Source organism: Branchiostoma lanceolatum, chromosome 2, assembly GCF_035083965.1.
Source record: "Branchiostoma lanceolatum isolate klBraLanc5 chromosome 2, klBraLanc5.hap2, whole genome shotgun sequence".
Taxonomy (NCBI): Eukaryota; Metazoa; Chordata; class Leptocardii; order Amphioxiformes; family Branchiostomatidae; genus Branchiostoma; species Branchiostoma lanceolatum.
In genome coordinates, this window is record NC_089723.1 from 23,042,738 (window position 1) to 23,065,169 (window position 22,432).

The following is a 22,432-nucleotide window of genomic DNA, read 5'->3' on the forward strand; positions in this document are numbered from 1 at the left end:
CACGAGTCCAACGATTTGGAGGAAATTTCCGGTAGTGCTAAATCTCACATCGTCACCAATTTATCATAGGGACATTACGTCCGGTCGTTGCAATTCGAAATGGTCTATGCCATATCGCTGACCGGTCGATGTCATATCCGAGCGTATCACAACTTTGCGAGGGGCTGCAAAAACGTAATAAAAAACATGGTTTGAAATAAAAATGTACGACAGTATCGTGAATATTGTTTTAAAAAATAGTGAAAAATAGGATATGCGTAAGCCCAGGTTCAAACCGGGGGCACAAAACCTGATCCTAACGCGTTAACGTCGATGTATCGTTCTGCGATATCGCGTCGACTTTTCAAATATCAAGGACCGTCTGTGAGACGGAAATTGGCTCAGGCGAAATGAAAGTATTGACGTATGAACATTTTTTTTCTGGTGTCCCAGCGTGGGTAGGAAGCAGTGTGTTCAGATTGCCTCTCTAACTCCACGTTTAAACGAGCGGGGTTCGCGGTCTGTGGTTTTGAGATTGAAAAAGTGTCCCTCGTTGACCCAATCTACAGATATTCTAGACCGCGAACCCCACTGGTTTGAACGTGGAGTTTGAGAGGCAATTCATGAGAAGATATACAATCCAACCCTCAACAGGAAAAGATGCCTAGGCGTTTAACTTTCCGGCAATTGAAACCTTGCGATGCCACCCCGCAAGACAGCACTTGCTTCTGTACTCAAACAACAGGAGCTAATTGACTCATTAGAGTCAACACTATCATGGCACTGTCTTATCATGCTTCCCTATTGGACTATCTAAGTTTTCCTTCACCTCAGTTACATTAGAATTCATAGTTTTTGGTTAAAAGACTGGCGAATCACATATCTTGTTTCAATCACTAACGAAAGGTACCGGAAACGTCTGGCCGTATTCTAAATTCACCCAGTTACATTCATTTGCGTAACTGTAACATTTCAGCTTTCGAAGCTCATGTTATATTAGCTGTGAACGTGTCTGTAAGTGATTCACATTCTGTCTACGATCCATGACTTAACATTAATTTGAACTGTTAATGTTGAAGCATATTATTTCACACCATTTCGTAGGTATAATCACATACAAATATTGGTATAAAAACTGTCTATAAGACATGTATTGATAAATGTAACCGAAAGGAATATTGTGTTTTCTTGACCTTTGACACCAAACAAATCGTCAGCCCTTTAATGCTCAACAGGCTAAAATTTGACCTTGAGTGTAAGAAGTGACCTCGAGAGTTAAATTTTCTCCATCTCAAATTTGTCACAAAACGAGACAAATCAACATATTTGACTAGTATAGTTGTAGTAAGGTAAAAATTTCAGCAGGAAACAGATATCATATTTTCGAATCCTGGTACAAAACAGTGCGCCGTCGTTGCCTTAAGTTATAAAACCTAGTTGTTTGTTTGGGTACAAATGTACGATTCCCCAACACCTAATTTGCTTTTTCACGGACATTCTACCTTTCTACAGGGACGCTTATTGTGAAATTTGGTATAAAAGGTCATTTGAGTACATCCTATTGCAAAATATTTTTTCAGACAAACCAATCCGTAGGTTTGACCTTTTCCCTCTGGAGAGGTGAAAGATCAACAAAACATTTCGTACCGTGTTGTTGAATTTGTGTGAACAATTTATGTACATTTTGCGTAAAATAAATCTTCCAAGCTAAAGATTGAGATTGGGTTAAAGAAATGATTGGCTTCACTAATTATATATCATCTAGGGAAGACGATGAGAAACATTACGCAGCAAAGCTGCGGCTCAGTTCTAGTTGTTTTCTCCCCGCAGCACTGCGAGGTGATTAAACAATGAATAATCATGAGTCGGATGGAAAATTAGTCTCGATTGACGCATTTTTTCGCCTACAGGGTTGTTTGTGTGTATCGCTGGGAGTGGTCGTGGTGAATATGGCTGGACTGTAACATGGACGAAAAACAAGGGACACACTCGGGTTGAGACAGAACTTGAGTGGCCTGAGGTGATTCGATTACTCTATCTCGGTCGTGCTGTTTTTTTGCGACTTCTTTGCTTGGATTTGAGTAGTTGTAGGAAGGTTAACATTTGCGAAGGAAACAGGAGGTACAGGTATAGGTTTCTAACTATTGTGCAGTAATTGCGCTGTGTTTTTGTTTGATATAAAACCATGGGTGGTTGTTTGGGCACGGTTCCTCAGCATCCAAACTACGCCATGAACGGAGGTTTTCCCAATGGAATGGAGCTAGGACTGCTTCGTCAAAATATGCAAGGCTTTATGGACCCACGCTTTAGTGTCGGTAGTGATATGCTCGGTAATGGCGGCATGAACGGTATCACTCAAAACAACCGGATCAGCTACGCTCAGGCAGCCGGCGGCGTGCCTCCTACCCCACCGACGGGGATGTGCGGTGGTTACGGTGGCCCACCGGCTCTACCCTCCCGCTGTAACAGCAGCGCCGCTGGTGGCTCCAAGAAAGAGATCTTCATCGCTCTGCATGACTACGCGGCTCGGACAACCGAGGACTTGTCGTTTCGCAAAGGAGAAAAGTTAGAGATCCTGAACATGATGGACGGGGACTGGTGGCAAGCGAGAAATATCGTCAACAAGAAACGTGGCTACATCCCCTCCAACTACGTAGCCCCTGCGTCTTCTCTTCAGGCAAAAGCGTGAGTACTTTGTAACTTACTTAGGCAAGACAGATGGGGAAAAATCTTTATTATGTCCATAAAATTACCGCAAATGGCATACAAACATTTAGAAATAATCTTCGCCCGATCCCCATCGCATTCTGTCGCCCCCCCTCCTTCCCCATACTACCTAAACCCATGTGAAACTTCAGACCATGGTCTACAGACCGTCTCCAGACCATGATTGGGAGTTATATATAGCCGCGATCAAGATCATTCCAGTGGTTTGCTGCGTACTACTTGTTAAAAGTCGCCTGCACCAACTGTCTTTAGATTTTGAAAAATCAATGTCGGGAAAATCATATTCTGATTGAATACGATCAGAGGAGCGAACTGAAGAATGAGATAGATTCAAGACTGACTACCAACCACCGTCGGGAGCCCCTGAATCTGTGACATTTTTTTTATATTAAGGATAGTAAAAAAAATTGGTTTTCATTTCGTACAGCTACGTGTTCTGCTTTGTCACATGATAAGGAATGACACATTCGAACGCCTACGCCTGGTTATGCAGAACCTTTTGCTTTGTTGTCTTCGTCCGACATAACTATTCAATACGTCTTGATGTACCATGTCTAACGTTTTGCGACAGAATGCCCCCCCACAACATCAATGACACCACTCTGTGACATACTACTAATTTTTTTTATAATCATGACGCATTTCTAAATACCAATGGTGTAAAGAACTAAAAAGATATATAAAATATTCATGAAAAAAAAATATTCAAAAAATTCTGTTTGTCAGAGTTTCTTACATCAAGAATATCTTAAAGAAAGAAAGTTTAAAAAGTACTTTATTACAATTCCTCGCTTAAAATTGTCTTGCTGCCTCATGTCTCAATTTATCTTATCACAAAGGCGTAGTGTTGAATTCGTCACTTTTTTTTACAGCTGTCATATTACTATGTATTTCTGCCAAAGAAAAAAGTATGGAAACTATATATAGAAAGTACACAATGACGAATCACCTACAGTAGGGAAATACGTCACACTTATCTTGAAGTCGATTTGTTGTAGCCTCAATGACGCACATAGTTCAGAGTGGGTTCTGATAGTCGCACGAGTCACTTGTGTCTCGTACATGATTCCATTAATCAGTTTGTAGCGATCTATCAGAGTGCAGCAAAACCTGGCGCAGAAAACCACCTGGTGCGGGCAAATACCTGCAGTCACAAACCACTACCAGTGGACTAGCCCCGGCCCCCTGCTGTAGTGACTTGCACAAAGTTGTGTGCGGGAAGAACTTGAACTTTTTGTAACAAACCACATTTAAACTGTCCCGTCCATTTTTAGATAGTTGGGCCATGTTGATTCTATTATGTGGATGACATCCACACGCGCATTAATTTTCGTCCGTTTAAAAAAAGATTGCGGCCATACTGTAAATCGTACAAAAAGTAGCTGCAAAATGAGAAAATATGCGCCGTAAATTACCAAAAAAAACTATTTTGGAAAGCGGATACTAATGTTGTAGAATATTAAAGTCAATTCCAAAGTTAAAGAAGAAGATGTGAAAGAACGTAAATGAAGAATCCATATTTCGGTATACCATATTCTGTGTTTTTGATCCTAAATCCTGACCACGTAGATTTCTTAACTAAGAAAACTTATATTGTTTTTGCCAAACCTTATTATAATAAGCTTGCTTTATTTGCACTCTCACATCGATTTTCAGGTCCCAGATACTGTAAGCTATATAGTCAAATCAACATGGCCTTAAGAACATTTCCGAACCAACCAACTGTCGTACCCAACCAGTAATTCACACCCCTCTCAAAAACCAAAATTGACAGCAGCACCCAGCCCAGCAGCGGCCATTTTGTATTTAGGATTTCAGCAGACGCTAGCCTGGTAACAATCTAACGGGCTGACTTAAAGAGTCATTGCACGAGAAAACCAGGCAGAGGTGGGAAGATGGGGGTCGGCCAAATCGGCTCATACTCTGTATGTGTGATAGGTATGTGGAACTATAAACAGCCATATAATTAAAACCCTCCAGCTATTTTTCGATATGGCGTTCTGGGACCCCCCTCCGAGACCCTCCAAAATCCAACAATTTATGGTTAAAAATTACTGAAATCGCGATGGCCACCCTGATAATTAAAAGAAAGATATGGACATAAGTTTTATATTTCCATATAGCATAGTTTCTTGAGTTTCATTGACCAAAAGTTCAAGATCAAGCATTAAAGTTGAGAGGGTGTACTAGGGGGTTATCAGAACTAAGGAAAGCAGAATTTTCATGTTGCTAAATTTTAGTCATTTTTAAGGGGCTTTTTCTCCAATCACCCACAATATTGATGAATGGTTTTACCTTTGCTGGAGAGAGGAACATCTACAATATCAAAAACAAGCGTCATTAAATTGGGCCATGCATAACGGGAGCCGTGACTTGGGGGTCTTTCTGGGGATTTTTCGTGTTTTGGACTAATAATAAATCAGGTAATCACGTCTCACTACGGCGCGGCGTAAGCCATGACAATTTTTGTGTCGCTGTGTGAAGACCACAGTTAGATGCCAAGAAATACTAACGTTAATTAGAAATGTTAATTAGGGCTCTAAATGGGGGTTATCAGGACACTTGAAATGGAATTAAGCTGTTTTTACACATTGATTGTTGTTTTCTAAGATGTCAATGACTAAGTTCCTTAGTCAATTATTGTGTGTCTTCACTAAGTGGTACATAATGACAAAGGCTCTGTATGGGGGTTATCAGGACTTTACATATGTTATGTGGTATACCGTAAGGCACATTGCGGAACACTCCTATTTGCCTACAGCAGTTCTTATTCTAAGATTAACCTCCTACATACATTTACATCCACTATAGACCATAGTGCGCACACACATACGTGTGGACTGAGGTAGACGCATTTTAGTTTAGTCTTTAGGTAGCTTTGTGACTTCTCAGTAGGTGAACCAGCAAATACTTTCTGTATCTGTACTTGTACTAGTATTACCTACAGCTTTTTACTACAGCCCAACCTGTAGCTGCAATAGGTGCTTGAATGTAAGACTCTTCTCAAATCAGAGGCTTTTAGTTCCCAATCCTAGATTGTTGATGTGATACACTTAAAAAATTCTGAAGGCACTCAACGCTGAGTTACTCGGATGTTTCGCAAGGCTAAGTCCTTCAATTACGATTCAGCTTCATTGTTAGAGAATGCACATAACAAGTATGCATTAATATAGGAATAAATCTTGATCTATGAAAAGAAATTTTAACTTAAGCTATCAGCAATAAATAGTCAAACCAAGGTATAGTCCCTGAAACAAAAACAAAGCCCTTCTAAAGGCCCCCTCTCATTGGGCTGCGGTACTGTGGCGGTAGCGTGCGGTAGCGTGGAAATGGCTACCGCCGCAGTGCCGTGCACAGACCTCGGCGTACCGTCCTAGTGACGTCTCAGTGCCGTACCAGTGCCGGTCCACACCGCCGGCGTGCCGGTTGAAATGGCGATTTTTTTCAAATTTTGAAAAAAAACGCAAGTGGCAAAGTGCCGCGCGATCGCCGGGAGCTTGCCGGGAGCTCACCGCGCGCGCTATTGTATAAAAAGTGATATGTCAGTTTCAAGGTTATACGTATATTCTATAACATATTACCTTTGTTGCACCAAGTGTCATAGTGAAAATCCTTTTATCATTTCAAATCAGTTTTTGATGCATTTTTCTATTGATTTTGCATTGTATTTTGATCCATTAACAGCTAGCACTGCGATTTCTGATTAATTGAAATCACTACCATTAAAATACAATCGGCCCATTTCCCTACGGCTATTGATCTGATTAAGAGTTTGGTTGAACCTATTTACTACATTGTAGTGAGGTTGATGATTGTAGCTGTAGAACTTCTGATATTTTCATTGGGATATTGCTTTATCCCACTGAAAAGTAGATCATTGTACATTTATTCCAGTACGGAAGTTGGTAGACTAGTCGCCCAGGGAAGGAATCAGACCACTCGTCTACATGCACCCCTCCGCTCTTGTGACATTCAAGAAATACAGTACAGTAATAAATTGAACTTGATATACCAGTCAGGCACTGTATCGCAAATTCTACTCAATGTTTCGCCGTAAGGGGTGAATTGGAGGAATTCCTATTTATCGCTGATAGTCAAACACAGTTGATTAGATACTCTCGCTAAGATTAGATAATTTACCTACTAACAGGATTATTTAAAAAAAAACATACGACATCATTCGAAGAAGAAAATGACTGTCAATACCAACCGTTTTGGATATACATTTAAAGAAAGTGTGAAACTCACGTTTCTCCTTGGCTGGAGGGAACCACTTAGAAATATCAGTAAACTCCACACATTTTATAAAATCAAAAATCACTTTGGTAGGGAAGACTTTATCACATCAATTCATAATAAACCGTTTCTAAGAAGTAACCACACTGAGAATCAGCGCACGTTATCTAGAAGTTGAAAAGGATCGACACCACAACACACCAGGCACCCACAGATTGTGTCCCACATGTAAAGAAAATATTGAACATAAATTGCAATTTGTGATGGCCATGGCCTGTCCCACTTATGGCAAGGAGAGGTATGTGCTGCAAAGTATTACTACTAAGACTAACTTCACCATATCTGGTACACAGAACGATGCATTGTTGTCATGTCCAACTCCTATACCACCTACATAGGTCAATTTCATTATAAGGTAAAGGTAAAGGTACCATAGCCCTTTTGGGGCCGTTGGAGCAGTGGGTTTTTACCCACCGTGTCTAGGGCACGGTATTGGAAGGCGGAGCCCATCCCTCTCCTTCCACCGCCTTTTACCTCCCCAACCGAAGTCAGGTACCCATTTCTACACCTGGGTGGAGTGAGGAAAGTCGTGTAAAGTGCCTTTCCCAAGGGCACAACATCGAGACGCGTGTCCAGACATGTCTGGGGGAAAGCCGGGATTGAACCCGAGTCTCCTTGTTTGACAGTCCAATGTTCTAACCACTACGCCACGGGATGCCACAATTTCATTATACTTCATCCTTAAAGCGAGGGAAAAATAATCCATACATGGCTTTATTATAATTCATACACTGTTATCGGTAATGTTTTGTACTTATAATTGTAGGATAGGTTAGCCTTGCAGTATTGTTGATTCAGTGCCATATATTGTACCATATACGATTGTCGAACAATAAAGTTCATTCAATAACTTGCTTATCTGGGCTTCAAACGCAAATGCGCCGCACGTCAGTGAGAGTGCAAATGAAAATTGGTGAAAGAAACGCGACGGTGCCGTAGAAATCTGCCGTGGCAGTGCCGCCGCAGTGCCGGAGCCCAATGAGAGGGGGCCTTTAAGCTCAATTCATTTATGTAGTTTTCTGGCACGATCCCGAATGGTCTGAGTGAAAGTTCTATCGGTTAAAACTTACCATATGGTCTTCAAATTTATGATCGTCTATCCATTATAATTCTGATCAAATTGTATAGACATATCTTTAAAAAACTGTCCCTGCATCTGGATGTATCAGATCATCTGATTCAGATGTATAGTGTCCTACTACCCCTCCCCCCCCCCCACACACAGAGCCTTCAATCATTGCAGACTTTCCTGTCCATTCACTCAGAAATTTAGCAGTAAATTTGTCAACGGGTAAATAGGATAACAGGTTTGAATTATGGGCCAAATTATCTTCATTAAATTTCAGTTATACTGGTGTGATCAGAATGATAGAAAATAGCAGCGTATGATATCAATCAACACATACTGTAAATAACAATAACAACATTTCAAAATTCGTCACAGTATCAGTAGATACACAGTATAAATGTATAACGTTACCTTGTATCTACATTGTATATTGAGTCTTGACTGTTCTAGATTGGAGCCGAAACTGAAAATGTGACATTCCCGGCGCGGCCATTTTGTTTGTAGAGGTCAACGTATTTTACTCGTCAGTGTGACCGCATGGTCAAGGGGAAAATTGGTACGAATTCGCAAAGTTGGAGTTTCCAAAAGTTGGATTTTCGCAAAGTACAATGTCCTAGCGCCATTTTAACGCTGTCCGGTGAGATACCCGCTTGAACTCCCAATGTTTGGGTGCTTCGTTTTCCGCGTCGGTTGACTAATGTCATAAGACAGACAAGCCAGCACAGAGGTCTCACTGCATACTTGTCGCGCCTGATTCGATCTTGTATGATGTTTGATATAAGATTTATGATTAAGATATGATACAAAATCACAATAACTAAAGACCACCAAGCTAAAGGCGTGTTTACACTTTCTATCAATTCAAGACAGGCTGGCCAAATTTGAATACGAAAGCTGTCCTTTTCTGGACGTTCCTATTTTGGTCCACAGCGGCAAATAAGTGAAACATCAAAAGAGCCGTCGTGTCACAGACGAAATTAATGAAATTAAACGAATAGCTGCGAGAAGAGCTGCTACATCAAAAGAATGGCGTCAGCACGGCAGATTAATATCGTAAACAAATAATAACAGTGTAATATAACCAGCTTCTACTGAGCCGCTGTGCTTGCGAAATGGTTTGTTACGCCGAATGGCGGTTATATCGGCTATCCGTAAGATACAGAAACAGATACAGATAGTTACGTATTCAAAGATATTTTTGAAGGATGGTGGCAGGAGGGATCTAGACAATCTGACATTTACGATAGTAACGTAGTTGATGGATTTTAAGTACGAAGATCAGATCAAAATTGTCAGTACGTCATGAAAAATTTCCATGGGGCTGTTTGGCGTAACGAAATATTTGACTAAGAACCTAGAGGTCCTGGGTTTGAATCCTGTCATGTCACCGATCTTGTGCCATTGGAAAAGGCACTTTACACGACGTCCCATACTCCACCCTGGTGTAAGAATGGGTACCTGATTTTGGTTGGGGAGGTAAAAGGCGGTGGAAGGTCATCCAATACCGGTCATCCAATACACAGTGGAAAACAACCCACTACCTCCACGGCCTCTAAAAGACTATGGGACTACCTTTACCTTTACCTTTCTTTCGACAGACCAATTCTTGAAACGCCCACGCTACGTGGCCTCTAATTGATTTGATAAACGGAAATGAAAACATCAATGTTGAATAATCACACCTACGGTCTATAAAACATATCTGGAGATACTATACGCAGAATATTTAATAGCGGAAGTCATTGTCTAGATAAAAAGGGTCTGTCCCTAGTGCTGAAGCGCCATTGAACCAAGGCATAAGCTATAGGTTATAATATTCCACCTGGCTGTGATGAAACAGTTAACTGTAACTTATCTGCTTTTGTCATTTCCTACTATTTCCCCACAGCCCCTCGCCCTATAAATTTCACGACCTTTGTTCCGATGTCATGGGAACGTAGTAAACTTCCTGTGCGCCTGTGCACGCGTGGGTAGTTCCGGTACTTTAAACCTTTTCTACACGTTCTAAAGTTCTTATGTGTTTGGACATTTGACATCAAAAGACGTTAAGAGTGGCGGTCATTGAGCTTTGGAGATATTTGTAGAGTACGCCAAAAGAAAGTTACTCATTAGACAAGCAACTGGATATGATTTTGAAACAGTCAGGCCTTTTTTGAACAGCACCAGCTATCTTTCGTCAGTAACAAAAGGCATTTAGTTCCTGACGAAAGATAGTGGTTGCTGTCTGAATCGTCTGTTTCGAAATTATATCCAGTTGCTTGAGCAACTCTCTGTTTGCAAGCTTCTTACCTGGATGTCTGACGTTCATCGACGTATTTGTTCTTCATATCTTCATCAATAGAAACGTTACCACACGTTTTTGACGTAAGCAAGTTCCCTAGACTTAATCTTTAGAAATAACTTTTCGGACGAAGCATCAACATTCGGAATGTTGATATGAAGACTGTCAGCTGACAAGTCTTTGAAATATTTTTGGTTATTGTGCATTTTGGTTATTCATTATTGTGAATTTTTCACTGATTCTGTCTAATTTATTTTCCCACTGGCTTTCACACGGAAACAGCTATGTAAATAGCAGGAAATTGAAGACAGGAAATGAGATGACATATTATGGGACCTTTCTGTAACCTTTGACCTAGCTTTCTGTTAGTGCCCCCTAATGTGCCTAGCTTCTGGAAACCAGTCACTCTACAGTATTTAGATAACTAAACACTCGTACACACAACATGGAAGTTAATTTCTTTTATAGTGTTGGAAAGAAAGTTTAGTCTCGTTAATAATGGAAGTTAATATAATAAATGCGTATGCTAATAAGTGTACTGATACCGTAACATGTATTATCCTTGTGCGTATACGTAATGGCCATTGCAGGTGGTTTTTCGGGAAAATCAAGCGAATGGATGCGGAGCGTCAGCTGCTGAAGACCGGGGAGCAGGGCTCTTTCCTCGTGAGGGAGAGTGAGAGCAAACTGGGAGAGTTCTCCCTGTCACTCCGTGACGTCAATAGTGGTAAGACATTGTTTGAAACATTCACGTCTCTGTCATATTCGTCATTGGTTGTCGTGCGATTTTGATTCACAAACAGGCTGTGATTGAAGCAATCGCTGACAAGGATCTAATGCTACGGTCACAGTTGGAAAAAGGGACACTGGTTTATGACCTTTTTTTTGCACTTTCCGGTGAGATCTATACGTGGCACCGTGGGTTACCCTGCGGCTACCGGGCTATTTTTTGGCACGGCTGGCCCCCGGAATTGTTTTAAAACTCGGAAGTAAAAAGCAATCCGGGACTTGGTAACGAATAACATTGTAATCGTGAGAACACCGAATCTGGTATTCCATCCCTACAAATTTGTGGCTTCGTGGCCCGGCCGGGGCTACACCCCCTACGGGCACCGACGCAATTGTGACCATAGCACAAGACATAGTTTTTCGTAAAAAGACAGCTGAATGCTAAACAGCTCAAGCACGACTGGTTTGAGATTGTGCTTCTGATGCTCTTGTAACCAGTAAATATGTTTATTCTAATATAGATTCCTCATTTTTGGTCTTTTAAAACTTCTTGATTGACTTGGAATTGACTTTGGTATTCTACGACATTAGTATCCGTTTTCAATTTTTTTTTTACAATTTACAATAAATAGTTTCTCATCTTGCAGCTGATTTCAACAATTTACAATATGGCCTTTTTAAACGGACAAAAAATAATGCCATCTATATAATCAAATCAAAATGGCCAAATCATAATAGCCACCAGCCAAACGATGGACAAGTCTTCTGCTTTGAAAATAAATCCTTGGTGGACGTATGGCACACAAATTTGATATGCCTTGTTGGTTGACCTGGTGTGTTGATTTGCCATTTTTTCAGTTAAACATTACCGCCTAGGCCGGTGGGCTAACGGCGAGTTTTACATCAACCGCCGCACGACGTTCCGAGACCTAGCCTCTCTGGTCGACCACTACTCCACGGCTTCCTACGGGCTTTGCTGCACCCTCAGAAGGCCGCTGGAAGTCATAGAAAAACCACAAGTAATAAAGTGTTATCTAATTAAATGTCTTTTTACATCTGTACATTTGCATTTTGGGCTGGAATTAGTTAAGAAAAAGCAAAATGAATTGATGCTTTTTTCATTGACATAACTCCCATACACCAAAAAATCTTTGCAATTAAAATGACAAAACATTATGGGGTCAAAACGCACCATAGTGATGTTTTATACAATAACACCATTTTTGAAAACATTGTATTCGGTGATCATTGTGCATACATTGCTCCGTCAATATAGTAGGAGACGGTCAGGGTCGATTTTAGGCCCCCTATTATGTGACCTTGGTACTGCAGCAGAACTTCCGGGTTTTGTTTCTTATATCCTGGACGTGCTATGGTGTCGATCACTTTGGTGGCAGACAGGTTGTTTTTATATATCTACAGAGTTAGGATAATTTCAATGGGTGAACTTGTTAATTGTTCTCTTTATATTTAGATCGACCTTTGCTACAACACCAAGGACCAGTGGGAGATTCCGAGAGAATCACTGAAGCTGATCAAGAAGCTGGGGCACGGCCAGTTTGGAGAGGTGTGGCAGGGCGTGTGGAACAACACCACTCCTGTCGCCATCAAGACTCTCAAACCGGGTAAGACATGTTCAGCATTGGTAACTGTGATTTGTTAAACAATTGAGGCCTTGGAAAAATTAGTTTCTAATTACGGTCTTGAGAAAGTATGGTCGGTATGTAGAAATTCTGTATTCTTTTTTTCTTGATTTCTAGATTCCAAGAATACGGTTTACCAATGCAAAAGATTAAATGCATCAGGTCACTGGTATTTTCAACACCATACTATAATTCAATTTACATGTATTGTGCAATGACTGGGCAGGCTTTTTTAGTAGAGCTCGCTTAGGGAACCAAAAAGACAACTTTCTAGTCCTTAACAGTTTTCAACAGTGTCAGTTTTAAGGTTAACCGTCCGCTGGCGCAGCCAACCACCAGCCAACTACGCTGAACACCAACCACAGCCGACCTAGCTCCCGAACCTCTCCCAACCATGGTTGGTGGACGGTCGGGAACCCGTGTTTGGCTATGTGTAAGCGGGGTTTTACACTCTACACTCACACAGCTTCTTATATCTCATAGGATCTATGTCGCCAGACGCCTTCCTTCAGGAGGCCGCCATCATGAAGAAGCTACGTCATCCCAAGTTGATCCAACTGTATGCTGTGTGCACGATGGAAGAACCTATCTACATCGTCACCGAGCTGATGTCCAATGGCTCCCTTCTGGACTACCTACAGAGGGATAAAGGTATCCTAAGCGAGTATAACTCACTGAATTGCGCCATGTTGCACTAGGAAACTGCAGTATCAGCGAATTTCTACCGGTTTTCCCTTGCAATCACACTGACATGCGACGTATTTGCGTATTTAGGGAATGTCACAATCTCAGTTTCGATACAAGATAACTTTATTGGAAATCGCAGTGTTGCCACTGCGTTACAGACCAATGTACAGCGATTAGAAATTTATCAGAAAGGAATTGGCAATGATTAAAAGATACGTTTTGAGCCAATTTGCTACATAGTGCCAATTACCGATTGGTGCTAGTTTGCGCCACTTAACAGTTGCAATGGTGCAATTTGGCGCAGTCCGGTGTTTACATAAAAGACAATCTGTAGGAATCATTCCACCATTGTAGTGTATTAGCTCTATATTTGTATTGCAATGTCATTCAACAAATGTTGCAAAAAAAAAGGCGTAAAAGAGAGCGAGAATGGGACAGATCCTCAGCATGGAGTCAACTCTTGGCAGCTTTGGTTGGCATTGACCAGTCGCTACCTTGACAGCAAGACTGTGGACCGTTACTGTTCAAAGATACCTTTTTTGTTAAGACGAGTTGGTTCAGCACCAAAGACAGAGCGTTTTTGTTAGGACAAGTTGGTTCAGCACCAAGGACAGAACCCTTTTACTTTGACATGGTGTTTCAGAGTCAAGGACAGAACCTTTTTACAGAGACAGGGTGATTCAGCACAAAGGACAGAACATTTTCTTTTATTTAGCCCGAAGAGATCTTTTTTGTCTTGACAGGGTGTTAAAGTGCCAAGAATACAACCTCAAAGGACAGAACCTTCTCATGTGGATAAGGTTTCTTGAACAAAAACTATTATATTTGCGGAGTGTTTAAAAACCAAGGATAGATTTTCTTCATCTTATCAAGGTCTTTCAGCACGAAGGCATTTCTATTTAGACAAGGTGTTTCAGCACTAAGGATACAACATTTTATCTAGAAAGAGTGTTTCAGCGCAAAGTACATGATTTTTTTGTAAACAAGGTGTTGTAGCACCATGGACCAAAACGTTTTATTTTAGCAGGATGTTTCAGCAACAAGGACGAAGGTATTTTTAATCTGATCAAGATGTTTAAGCACGATGGATCGAACCCTTTTATACGGATATCTTAGCATTAGATTGAACCTCCGTATACAGACTGTAATTCAGCGCAAAGGACATGGAAATGGTATCCATGGATTATGTCGTTTTAATTCTAGGCGATGGTCTTAGGATGAAAGAAAACTATCGAAAATGATGACTATATTAAGTAATGTAAAAACAGGAATCTGTGCCACCGTATGAAACTGTTTTGGTTTTGAATTAAAGTTTGTGAAGCACATCTAGTAAAATCAAATCAGTTTAAATCAATATAGTGAGGAAAGAGATTAATGTTCATACAAAACTTGATGATATGGTACCTGTTTTCCAGGTAATTCGCTACGTTTGCCAGAACTGCTGGACATGGCGACCCAGGTGGCTTCAGGGATGGCCTACCTGGAGCAGAACAACTACGTACATCGTGATCTGGCAGCCAGGAACGTCCTCTGTGGTGACAATAACATCTGCAAGGTGGCCGACTTTGGTCTCTCAAGGTAAACATTGCTACTGCTGCCTGTAAAACGCCACCTAGCGTCCAAGATGTCAATGCAGAACAGTATATTTACGCCCCAGTACAAAATCGCCCCCTTTCTCTTTCAGGGTGAATTACATCAAAAGCTGGAAGCGCGCCAGTTCGTGTACAAATATCAGCAATGGGTCTTCACCAACTGAACCTCTCTCTCGTATTCCAAATCAGAAATATTCTTCAACATCTTTCTAACATAAGGTTTTTTTTAATGCACGCCAGCTCAGACATTTTTTATCCATTTAAAAATAAATGACAATTGAGATTGATGAAGACTAAGCTAGGATTTTGTTCTGAACTATTTCCTACTTCAACCATAAGCATATTTGGCTATGTTAAGGGTAAAATATTTGTATGCCTTGCTGATTGCCATTATACAAATGGGGAATACGTTTTTGGGGTCTCCTCTAGCCTATTGGTCTTCGATGCAATTGGCGATAGCAATTCTATGTTATGCAGCATCTTTTCTTCAACTGTCATATACCAATTTAAACACCTGATATATTTCATTTTTCACAATACTTGAGAAAGCCTGTCATGGTAAATGAAACCTTCTAATGGCCTGTACATGTAAAGCCCCTATGTAGAACATTTTGGGGTTAACCACTATCTACTTAATTGTGCCTATGACTTAGAGAGTTTCATTACCTTTGCCAAAAGGTTATGTGTTCGGTTTTGCCATGGTGGAGTAGCTGTGGTCGCATGTGTGTTTGATATAAAAAGCATAACTCGAGAAACTGTAGCTGGATCTTCATGATATTTTGTAGGTGGGTGGTTATCGGGGAAACAAAGGTCAAGTTTGAGAATAGGTCTCCTGATGGCTTCCTAGGGTACTGCAGTGGGATGTATATGTTTCTGTGTCTAAATATGTGGACATCATAACTAAAAAAGCTGTGGATGAATCTTCATGATATTTAGGTTTTGGATACGGGGCGGGAAAACGAAGCTTCCATAATGGGCCTCCTGGTGGCTTCCTTCGGTGCTGCAGTGGAATGTCAAAGTTTCATGTCTACTTTTCTGATAGTGCTGGGGTCGTGATTTTTGAGTGGTGGATAGCCATTGTTGTCATAATACGATGCCATCATGTCTTGTGCAGGTTAATGCGAGACGGTGAGTACAACGCCAGTGAGGGTGCCATGTTCCCCATCAAATGGACGGCACCAGAGGCCGCCTTGTACAGCCGCTTTTCTATCAAGTCTGACGTGTGGTCCTTCGGCATCCTGCTGTACGAGTTGGTGACGTACGGACGAATGCCCTACGCGGGCATGACCAACGCAGAGGTTAGTGTTGATGACATAGGTCAGCAACCTAGTTTCCTTGCTGTTTGAGTAGAAGGGTATATTTCTACATGGAGGAGTTGTTAGCCCTTCCCGTTTAATGTGCTCAAGGCACCTCCTCGAACATTTTAAGACGTTGTAAGGAAATGGCAGGTGACATAGTATCATATTTGGATTGGAGGAGGAAGAAAGAAAAGTTCAATCTTTGACTGTTACTAAAAAAACAGCCTACCACCTACATTGTACTTGCCAGAGGTTCATCAAAGTAAGCTGGTTCATGGTTTCAACTGCGCATGAGCGAGGTCATGTTTAAAACTTGTCTCCAGACATGTTTTGTTGATGTCTCAATGGTCTTCAACTTTGACATTACCCAGAATGCATCAGACTGCGCATGCGTTATTGGGACTATGAATCCGCTGATATGGTCCCATTCCCCATCTCGTCCCCAGGTTCTGACCCAGGTGGAGAAGGGATACCGGATGCCCTGCTCGCCCGGATGTCCCGACAGTCTGTACCAGATCATGCTGGACTGCTGGAAGAAGGACGAATGTGAGAGGCCAACCTTCGAGTCGCTCCAGTGGCGGCTGGAGGATTTCTTCGCACTACAGGGTAGCGACTACAGCGAGGCAGACGTTATTAAGTAAACATTGTCCCAGACACGACATAAAAAAATATTACTGCTTTGCTGATCTCTATCTCTCTCTCCCACTCTCTCTCCCACTCTCTCCCGCTATCCCGCTATCCCTCTACCTCCATCTCTACCTCTCTCCCTCTCTCTCCTCTTTCTCTCCTCTCTTTCTCTCTCTCCACCCTATCTCTCTCTTTCTCTCCCCTCTTTCTCCCCCTTTCTCTCTCTCTCTCTCCCTCTCTTTCACCCTCCCTTTCCCTCTCTGTCTCTCTCTTTCTCCCTTCTCTTTCTGGTCATATCTTTCCTGCACCCGAAAGACAAATGTAATCAGCGTGCCTTGGTAATATAATCTCACCGGAAGAATGCTAACATATAAAAGCAAAAAGTAAATATAGCAAAGTTAGGCATAGCTGAAAACTTAAGATTGACAGGGTTGTCATTCGCGTGCGCTCTTATCTTAACAGAAAGGATCAGTATACCTTGATAATGCATGTAATCTCTTGCAGGGAGAATGCTAAAATATAAAAGCAATGAGAAATTGGCAAATACAAGACTACCCCAAATAAATGATACCAACAGCCAATCTACTTTACAATAAAAACGATGTACATGAAAGATTAGCAAAGGCCAGCTAAGCAGATCAACATTACAATAACAACAACAAATTGATATTTTGGTAATCAGACTGAATTTTGCAATCAGACTATGTGACTTGTCAAATCTATCATGATAGCAAGTAAGAATACATAAAACACACCAGATAAGCAAGCCAAACCACGGCAAAAAAAAACGAATTTGTACAAATGTAGTACATATTGTTAAAAGATTGTATCATGTATTGCTTAAAATAATCTATGCTACAGCAAATAGATTGAGTTGAGATTTTGCTGCCCATCCTTTTTTTGACAATGATGAAGACTTACACGATAAAATGTTTGGAGAAGAGGATACTTGTGGTTGGTAAATATTTTGGGTCAGAAAAAAATGTCAGCCCATGGCTTGCAATATGGTATTTTAATTAAAGTTACTTTGATTATATGTTCTGTGTTTACGTTGATGAAGGTTAGACACCCAGGTAATAATATACGCTAAAAATAGTTACTCAAGCAACCGGATAAAATTCGGAAAGTTTCACAATTTTATCCAGTTACTTGAGTAAATATTTTTGTTGTTCTCTGTTTAGCTTGGAAAACTGTGTCAGTGAAGTCTATGTGCAATATTATACATTTGTATCATTCAAATGTATGAAATATCTTTATTAGTGAAGATTCCCAGCATTAAAAGTACAGCATTGTCTCACTAACAATTGAATAGGAATTAGAACAGCTACTTAAAGCTTCCCCATGGTATATGCTTATTTTCATGGTGTTTGTTATGGTACTAGACAATAAATATTCTGTTATGTTTCGATGAAGAATTAAGATTTAACTTGGTTCAAATTCCTCAAATATCTCATAAACTCTAACATTTTTTCTGCGTAGAAATCGTAACTGTGATAATGTATTTCAAAACTAAGCATTATACGTAATTAAAGAAATTTATTATATTCATATTTGAATGTTTTTTGCAAATATTTTACGCCTCCTTCCACTAGAAGCTGCGACTGCTTAGCTACCAAATATTTGACAGATCGCTTAATGAATTTCATAGACAAAGAACGATTTTTTAACGTTTCTTACAGTTTGTTGTCTTTTAAACGCTACTGTTTCACCTTGCATCATATTCCAATAATTATCATAAACCAAGGGCCATACAAATGCAATTGCTCGGCGCTTGCCGTCTGGTGGAAAGGGTCACCGATTCAGCTGCAGATATGACTGTCTACTGTAATGCTATGAGCTCCAAAGAAAATTGAACATGTTCAGAATACAACGCGCTGCAGAATAGTTCGTGTGTAAGTCGCTAGGTGGCAGTATGTGACAACATGGCAATATCTTACCGTTCTTGAAACTCGTGTCCTATTTGCTTGAGTTGGCTCGTCCCTTTTGCAGAGTGAAAATAAAGCAAAATGATATCAACACTTTGTTTCTATGACTTTTTTATTATAGTGAGTATATCTATGGTATATGAGTATATCTATGGTATATGCAGATTTCAGTAGATAATACCAACTGAAATGGATGACATCGCTGGACACATGTGCACGTTATGATATACAGTATGTGACTCTTGTATCATTTATAAAAGTCTCACAAATACATAGTTGATGGAGATAGTCCTGTCCGGACATAATGAAAATAGTAAAATGATTTCGGACAAGAGCGTTTCATTTTGTAGCATTTTGGATATTTCATTCAAATCTAGGGTACTAGCCAGGGTTCTTTCCCTCGCACTCAACTTATTGTCCAGAATAAGTAAAACATTAGTCACATGTGTCTCTAAGAATGGTAACTAATTTTGTAAAAAAGGAAAGAGTTTAAGAAGTTGGTAGAAGTTAAGTGAAATAGTGTAAGGTAGATCATTTTTTTACTAGTCGCTGTCTAATATTTCAAAACTTAGATTGGCTACGCTGCATTTGCATTAATATTGTCATCTCCATCCGATCTTTCACATTATATGATATTTGCATACATCTGTCCATTACATGTACATGTATCTGCCCCGTGAAAATAGTCTAATTGATCTTACGTGTCCCCATCTCACACTCCTAAGCAACACAAATTTCCATTATAAAGAGTTTAGACAATACTTTGATTCAGAAACATTTCTGCTCTCACATTAATTTCGATTGAAAAGAAGCCAGGAGAATCCATGTAGCTTATAATTCTTGTAATAATTTGATGTATAGATATATCTGTAAAATGTTCTTTTGCTGTATGTGACCTGTTACCCAGTGGGTATATGTGTACAATAAAGGTCTTAAATAAAGAACAATGAAGAACTGACGAAGTCAGCATGTTTCAAAATACACAACCTTTGTTACCAACCGAGAGGTAGGTGTGCTGCAACTTAAGGTTTTGTGCAGATTGTATGATACATTTTGAGTTGTATACTCAACCAACAATCTAGTAATGAACCTACTTAATTTGTCTGGAACTGCCTACGCGGGAAATATCATATTTTGATAGTTGCAGCATATTGCTCAAAACGTTAACTGCACGAAATTGCCTCAGATCCTGACAGATTCGTACAGTGATTTGTCCTATATTTTATGTGGATACAGGCGGATCCCACAAGGAATCCGTGACATATCCGACAATCCGACACAGTGATCCGGAACCTAAGATCCGACAGAATCCAAAAATAAGTATTTTCGACAGATACGGGGCCGTATAACGTTCCACTCGAAAAAGTGTCCTGGCCATGGTTGTAGTAAATAGCCTTAATATGGGTATTTTGCAACGTTTGCAAACGCACGGTCGGTTTCTTGTTCAGGCTCCTTAAAGACATAAGGAGACAGCATCTTAACTCACACTAGAGTCACAATACGAATGTGAAGAACAAAGTTCGTCCTAGTGTATCGCTGTACGGTCGAATTCTCCACGAAATTGAATTTGAACGAGGATGGACTACGACAGTGATGAATTGATTGCGGTCGGCAAATGACAACCTGAATTCCCCATGAATTTTGTCTTCATAGTTCATGAGTCATTTGGATCATAACTGCGGTGAAAAAGTTGTAAAATATTCATGTCTACTTTCAATTTACATCGGGCGCGACGCGCGCGGAAATCAATGCGGGCCCATTATTGCGGTTGGCCTCTCCGTCATCTGTATTTTGCGCGCGGTCGCGGCGGTGATTTTTGCGGAGATTTGTGACCGACCTTCGTCCCCCCAACAACTTTTAATCAACTTTCCTTCTGCTTTATAGACTCTCCCCAGCGGCGTGGTTTCCCTCACATAAATAACGTCCATCTGCAATATTGGCAGCTGCTCATATAGCGCGTTATGAGCTGTCCGCGGCCGGACGGCATGATTTACGCCGAGATGAGGCTGTCCCCTCTCGTTAGAGCTTCGGGAGGGGGCGGGAGATTGCCCGATCCATCAATGTCTTCACTAGCGTCAATTCGCAGCCCTCCCCGCGGACATACAACCTGTGTGGACCCCGATCGATGCTAATATTCTCCTGTCACCGCGCTTATGGAATAGTCATCATCTAGTATGTGTTGGGGGGGGGGGGGGGGGGCTGGGCTCTATATTCAAGTGGTACACACACCAGCACACAGCACCTCAAAAACAAGACGTTCGGTAAAAAGACAACGATAAGATCTCACTCAGTTACTTCTTAGAAGGGAGTAAAAAATATAGTGTATTAAAAGGCAGGATAGTCGATCATGCCTTTTCGTCACCATCGTGACGAGATTTCACATCGTTCAGACCATAGAACTAGCAATAGGATAAAAGTGCTAGGAGAGACGTTTTTCAACTGTTATACCAAGTGTGAAGCACGTTTATGAAGGTACGGATCGCCAAATAAAAAAGTCATCGATGGCTCTGCAAGTTTGTGACAAATCGATATATAACGTTTGAAACACTAAGTTCTATTTTGTCTTCAAATACATCAGAAATTTCAAATGTTTTACGTGTATACATATCCATGCGGAGATTATACTGGAAATATGAAGCATAATGGTGTGCTTTACCAAGACCGCGCGTGGTGACCCAGTGGTTAGTGACCCTGCCTCTGGACCAAGAGGCCGTGAGTTCGGATCCGCCGTGAGTTCGGATCCCGGCTGTTGTCGCTACCCTAACATTCACGCTACTGGAAAGGGTTGCAGTCCCTAGGATGGAACGGTAAGCCGTGGTCCACTGTCCATTGTGCTTGTCGAAAAGAGCTAGGGGAGTTCCCCCAGTACAATGAACAGGTTGTAAATACTGTACATGGCTTCTGTCTTCTCTGACACGACCAGTGGGAGAGTAGCTCTTCAGTAAGCTAAACTGGTAAGAGATCACATCAGACAGACAATCATCCATGTGAGTAACTGTGCTAGCTTCATTAGCTTCCGACGCCCCTTTGCAACCTGACAAAAAAAACAAGAGTTTGTCTTTAAAGCCCCTGTCACACATTACGGACCTTCCCACGACTTTGCTTCCGACACTTCCCTAAGTAAAGTGGTGCAGGGTTCGAAGCAGACTGGAACATATTCTATTCTAGCTCCACTCCTCTGATCGCATACCAGCGTATGACGTTGCCTTCGTTGATTTTGTAAAGTTTTAGTCAGCTGGCGCAAAATCCTTTTTAACACTAACGGGCAACCTCGTCAACCAACTCCATACGACACATGGCCTTCCTTACGACTAACTCCCAACCATGACCTTGGAGAAGGTCGGGAGGCCATGGCCGGCTATGTGTGACAGGGGCTTAAACCTTAAATCGAGCATTTTCACTAAGACTACAAAGCATTGTTATCATGGAAGCTCAACTGTGTTGGTAGTTATCGTAATACAATTGCAATGCTAAACTTTTTTACAACACTGAGGTATTCTCGGACCAAAGTTTCAACAACTGTCGCCTTCTTCAGGATGAATAATGACCAATCACTACCGAACGTAAACTCGCGAGAGT

General features: G+C 41.0%; 1 protein-coding gene across 1 annotated transcript; it reads left to right on the forward strand.

Annotated features, from left to right (window-relative positions):
- The first annotated feature begins 1,321 nt into the window (after positions 1-1,321).
- On the forward strand, positions 1,322-18,929 carry LOC136428008 (tyrosine-protein kinase Src42A-like). The gene is made up of 8 exons (XM_066417247.1): positions 1,322-2,664; positions 10,943-11,079; positions 11,940-12,100; positions 12,556-12,706; positions 13,208-13,375; positions 14,827-14,989; positions 16,118-16,301; positions 16,748-18,929. The coding sequence occupies exons 1-8, from the start codon at positions 2,165-2,167 to the stop codon at positions 16,940-16,942; spliced, it is 1,659 nt and encodes a 552-aa protein (XP_066273344.1). The 5' UTR covers positions 1,322-2,164; the 3' UTR covers positions 16,943-18,929.
- Positions 18,930-22,432: the final 3,503 nt, after the last annotated feature.